This window comes from Notamacropus eugenii, chromosome 4, assembly GCF_028372415.1.
Source record: "Notamacropus eugenii isolate mMacEug1 chromosome 4, mMacEug1.pri_v2, whole genome shotgun sequence".
NCBI classification, from domain to species: Eukaryota; Metazoa; Chordata; class Mammalia; order Diprotodontia; family Macropodidae; genus Notamacropus; species Notamacropus eugenii.
The window spans coordinates 59,238,038-59,244,037 of record NC_092875.1 but is presented as its reverse complement, the minus strand read 5'-3'; the positions used below and the strand labels follow the sequence as shown (position 1 = coordinate 59,244,037).

The following is a 6,000-nucleotide window of genomic DNA, read 5'->3' as shown; positions in this document are numbered from 1 at the left end:
TCTTCCATACCACAAATCTCAGCTTTCCTTTCTTTCTGCCATACAGTGACAAATTCCCCCACTCTCTGTCACCTTGATGGGAAAAGCATGGAAGTCCATTCCACTGAGGCTCACAGGCCTCCTCTTCTATCTTTTTACATGATTTCTCTATGTTTTTGTCACATGACTTCTTAGGGGAAGAAAGTTACATCCAAAGTCAAATGCCCCCAAGAACTTAGGAACCTCTAGGAAAATGCATGTGCCCAAGTGTGCAGACAACTTCTAGGCTTACCAAGTTTCCATGGCAAGGTGCCAGGGTGGGGAGGGAGGGAAAGGATCTACATTCACATTGAGCTTCAGGCTTTCTCTCTACATCTTCTACCCACTGTTCCTTGTTCTGTCCCTTGGAAACGAGAAGAACCAGTGTAACCCCTCTGCCCCATGATAGACATTTAAGGACAGCCATCATATCCATCTAGAGACAATGGGGAATCTTTGTTGTATCATAGTCCCCTGTGGCTACCAGTCTGGGGAAAGCTTATGAACCTTTCTTAGAAAGATGCTTTTAAATGGAGAAATAAAATGCATCAGATTACAAAGAACACCAAGTGTATTGAAATAGAATAATTAATTTTTTTAAAAAATTAAGTTCATCAGGTTAGAGACCTCTGCTTGAAATCTTCTCTGGACAAAATATCCCTGGTTGCATCTACTGGTTCTTATGTGACATGGACTTCTCTCTCCATTCTCATCCCTGAGACCCTTCTCTGGATATGTTAAAGGCACTCTTCACTACCCAGTCTTTCCCTGAGAAGTCACCATGGCCTTCCATTATAACATTCAAAATACTTAAAAAACTGACTGAGTCATTTTTAATAGATACTTCAATCCCTGATATGAGGATTACCTCTCAATTCATAATGATAGGATCATAAAATTTATGAATTAAAAACCATCTGTTCCACCTCTCCCTTCTCATTTTATAGATTGAGTAAACCAAGGACTAGAAACATGAGATAACCCCCCAAGATCCAAACCACCTTTCTCTGATGGCAAATCCCATCCTGCTTTCCACTACACCAATTATTTACTGAGGTGGGAAAGGAGAATTTTGCCTGAGGGGATGCGTGCCAGCTTTTCTAACCTTTCTCTGTGCTCATTTGGCACAAGCCCAACCCATGATACACCAACACCATTTTGTCACTCTTTCCTGAGAACTACAGCCCTGCCTGTTGAGAATAACAAGTACGACACCTGTCTCCTCTGCTTCAGTGGGGTAGGCAACATTGATCATCTGCCTCCTCTAAAAATCTCAGGTCAGTCACATGTTCCCTTTTCCTAACAAAAGAATGCTAAAGTAGTTCCAGTTAATTGAGGGGTCTGATGAATGAATTCTGATTAAGCAGAGTAAAGAGACAGGTTTGCAGCTACAAGGCTTGGAGAAAAAAACTCTCCTGAAACAAAAATATCACCATACCTGAGTGCATGGAAATACAGGATATAAACTGAATTTTTGAATTCTTTATTTGAATTCTTTCTAGTCCTTAGGCAGCTTTGGCTTATATGTTTAAATTTCTTAGTATGGGGGATGGGGAGTAGCAGAGAATCAGTGCCACCCCCAACACTACGAAATCACAGCCTCTAATAGCTGGAAGGGACTGTGGAGCTTATGCGGTTTAATTCACTTTATTTCATTAATTCACTTTACAATCCAACTTTAAAAATATTTATTAAATTTCTATAACGTATAAGACACTGTGCTGGGATACAAAGACAGAAAGGAAGGAAGGAAACAAGTATTTATTAAGCACCTACTGGGGCGCAGGCACGTGCTAAGCACTTTACAAACATCATCTCCTTTGCTACTCACAACAACCCTGTGAGGTAGGTACCATTATTATCCTCAATTTATAATTGAGGAAACTGAGGCAGCTCTATGCGACTGGCTCAGAGTCACACAACTAATAAGTGTCCAAGGCTAGATTTGAACTCAGCTCTTGTCGACTTCACATCCAGAGCTCAGTGTCCTACAGTCCTTAGAAAGGAAATAGTCCCTGCCCTCAAGGAACTTACATTCTACTAGGGGAAGTACAATATGTATATAGATAAGTAAATCCAACATCCCCAACAACGTGGTTATCCAGCCTGTATCTGAAGACTGTCAGTGATGGGTAAGTCACTACCCACCCAAAGCAGCCATCGTGGATGAGTAACTCTAATCTTAGAAGCATCTTCTTTGAAGGAGTATAGATGGATACTTCCAAGCTAGGAAACTCCTGCTACTCATACAGATTTGCACCTTTTCTGCCACTGATAGTTTTGCGGTGCCTACAGCATTGAGAGGTTGTGATGTGCCCAGCTTCACACAGTTAGGATGTGTCAAATTCTGGACTTGAATTCAGGTCTTTTTATAAGGAATCCAGATCTGCCTTTCTGTTCCTTTTTCCTGTTGGTCAAAGTTCTGCTTTCAGGGGCCAAACAAAATGATTATTGCCTCTTTCTATGATGATCTTACAGATAATCTGAAGACAAATTCAATATCCTCACTAAGTCTCCTTTCCAGGCTAAAATTACTTAGGTCCTTCAATTGATTCTTGTATTGATGGATTTCAGGTTTCCTTACCAACTAGTTAGTCCTTTCTGGATTCTTTTGAACTTGTTAATGTCTGTCTTAGAATAGGGTACCCAGAATTGAACACCATACTCTAGATGTAGGACCTTTCTGTCACCCTAGATCACACCTGGAGTATGGAACACCTACCATTGTGAGTGACCCTCTGTTTCCTCCAAGGCTTTTAGTACCCTGGGGCAAAGGGTGGGGGTGGATAGTACTCTTCTGGGAAATAGCCCAGCTTATCACTTGCTGACTTGGAACTATAGTGCCATGTAGTTCCTGAGATCATCCCCCTTCTAGGACCAGGGAACATGACTTCCTCAGAAGCTAAAATGGGGGTGGTTGATGTCCCAACCATTTTCCTCGGAAGCAGGTGGAGCTCTTGAGTCTTGGAGTGAGAGATGTGTTCCACAAGTGGAGCTCGTTCAAAAGGATCTGGATAGACATTGCTGGGAAGATTCTGTGTTCCCCTCTCTGGATGATTATTTTTCATGTGGGTGGCAGATTCATTTCCTACTAGGCCTGGGGCCCCCCTGGCTTGGCTCTTTACCTGGCTCCCAGATAGTGCTGAAGAAGGGAAGAGTTTCACATCAGAGAGATGGTTTTTTATTTGCTTTGTTATCTTCTTACCATTCTGAGGTAGAGTCTTAAGACTCTTCCAGATTTTTTGTGGGGCATCATTCAACAAAGCCTTCCCAGACCTCTGGGGATAGCTTGGGACTGGTGATTGATCTAAAGATTTTGACCATGGCTGGAAGAAGGAATTTGGTCTGTCAGATTTGATCTTCTCTGTCATTCTTTTCCAAGGTGGTGATATGGGTCTTAGGGATACCTGTAAACAGAACTCAGTGTGAGCAGCGACATCATTCTGGGCTAGACCTTGGAAATATTGGAATACTTGACTCCTTCCTCCCCTTTTGAAGCATCCTCCCTTGACACAGGAGTGGGCAAGGCAGAGAGGGAGCGTGGTCTAAACCAAAAGACTTGTGAAGGGTCCAGATAAAGCAAACTCAGACTTGTTCCTTAACCCTCCTTCCCCTCTCCCCAGCTACTGCCTTTTACTAGCTAGTAAAGTTTGGGCAAGTCACTTAAAATGAGTTCTTCACCTGGAAACTATGAATTTGTTTAAAGAAGTTTTTTTGTTGATAACTATATTTCAATATAATTGATTTCCCGCATTTAGAAACATTATCCTGAGAAAGGATTCATAGGTTTCACTAGACAGCCACAGGAGTCCATGACACAAAAAAAGGTCATGAATTCATGATTTACAAATTCCCCAACCCTCAGTTTCCTCATCTGGAAAATGGGGATAAATAATAACTATGGCATTCACCTCACAGTCTGTTGTGAGGCTGTGTCTATGTCTATGTCTATGTCTATGTCTATGTCTATGTCTATGTCTATGTCTATGTCTATGTCTATGTCTATGTCTATGTCTATGTCTATGTCTATGTCTATGTCTCTAAAGGAACAACTAGGTGACACAGTGGAAAGAGTGCTGGGCCTTGAGTAACAAAGACTTTTTCCTGAGTTTAAATCTGGCCTCAGACACTTAGTAACTGTATGGTCCTGGGAAAGTCACTTAACCCTGTTTGCCTCAGTTTCCTCATCTGTAAAATAGCAGACCACTCTCGTATCTCTACTAAGAAAACCCAAAACCAGGTCATGAAGAGTTTGAAACAACTGAACAACAAAACATCTATATAATGTGAAATCCAAAAATGAAATACATTTTGTTTGGTCCTTTTCATTTTGTGATTGTCCTCCATTTTACTTTGATATAAATCATATGACTATGGGGAGTTAAGATGTTGAGACAATTCTGAGAAACTGAGGTAATGGGTGCTAACCACAAAATGTTCCATACATTTTGGGGTATGTTCTTGTAATAGCCACAGAATGTTCCAGGATATTCATGTAATAACCACAGGATTTGTAAAACTCTGGACAATCAAAAGAGAGAATTCCCCTATTACTCAAGATTATATAAATTGATTGGTTCCTCATTATTGACTCTAAAGAATGCTTTGTAAACTTTGTAAATTGTCAAATCCCAAATGTCCTTGTACTTACTGAAGAGGTCTTGGACCCAACTGATTGGCAGTTGGTAGCCTTGCTAATAAATCAACATATTCAGATTTAATTGTTTCAGTCCTTATCAATTTCAATGGTGATAAGAATTTTATATATATATATATATATGTATATACATATATATAGAGAGAGATGTGTATATCACTTAAATTGTTTTACATATCCTAAAACATCATATAGATCATATATGTTAGTTGTTGCTACTTGTTATTGTAAATCTAGAGATGAGCACAATGCTTGGTACAAAGTGGGTATTTTATAAATGCTTGTGACTCTGACTTCTAAGTCCTGCAATAATCAGCGTGTGGTTAAAATTAATTCTGGACTCATTGGTGGTGTGACGTTCAGTGTCAGCGACATATTATTCTGAAAGTCCTCAGTGGTGGGGATTATTTGAGCTTTTAAGAGTGGATTTAGGTTTAGGAATGAGGCCAAAATCATTGAGAAGCAAGGGGGGTCACAAATGAGAGAGGTGCTAGCATCTAGGGTCAAGTGCAGCAGTTGTGACTGTGAAATGATGAGATGGATTTTTTTCATGTGGCTTGGAAATGACTCTGAAGGACTTTCTCTGAAAGTTTTATCTTACTGGCTTTAGATCATTATCCTGGCCCGTCGAGATCTGTTTTGCAGGCAGCTAGGTGGTATAGTGGATCAAGTATTGTACTTCTTGACAGGAGATCTGTGTTTGAATCCTGCCTCAGACACTTACTAGCTATGTGACCTTTATGTCCTTTAACTGGGTATGTCCTTTAGCTTCTTTTTGCCTCAATTTTCTCAACTGAAACCCTAAGAATAGTAATAGTTTCCAGGGTTGTTATGAGGATTAAATAACCTAAGATTGTAATTGTTCTTCAGTCGTTTTTAGTTACGTACAACTCTTTGTGACCCTGTTTCAGGTTTTCTTGGCAAAGATACTGCAGCAGTTTGCCATTTCCTTTTCTAGCTCATTTTACAGATAAGGAAACTGAGGCAAACAGGATTAAGTGATTTGCCCAGAGTCACCCAACTAGTAAGTATCTGAGGTTTGATCTGAACTCAGGTCTTCCTGACTCCAGGCCTGCATTTTATCTACTGCATCACCTACCTTCCCAAATATTTGTACAGTACTTTGTAAAACCTCAAAGTGTTAATGCTAACTATTGATATTATTTGGCTTTTGATTCTGTCATCCAATGTGTTAGAGATCTATAATTCTATGTTTTCTACAAGTTGGCCTAACATAACACCTACACCTTCCTTCAAATTGTTGATGAGAATGTTTATAGGATTATAGATTTAGAATTGGTAGGAACTTCAAAGGTCATCTCTTC

General features: G+C 40.0%; 1 protein-coding gene across 8 annotated transcripts in view; it reads right to left on the bottom strand.

The window, feature by feature from the left end:
* Positions 1-1,689: 1,689 nt before the first annotated feature.
* The window catches only part of HSH2D (hematopoietic SH2 domain containing), a 28,525-nt gene continuing 24,214 nt past the window's right edge, over positions 1,690-6,000 (bottom strand). For all 8 annotated transcript variants that reach the window (XM_072601222.1, XM_072601224.1, XM_072601223.1 and 5 more), the window contains one exon: positions 1,690-3,425. In XM_072601222.1, the coding sequence (XP_072457323.1) occupies positions 2,775-3,425 (651 nt within the window). In that variant the 3' untranslated portion in view covers positions 1,690-2,774. The remainder of the gene's footprint in view (positions 3,426-6,000) is intronic.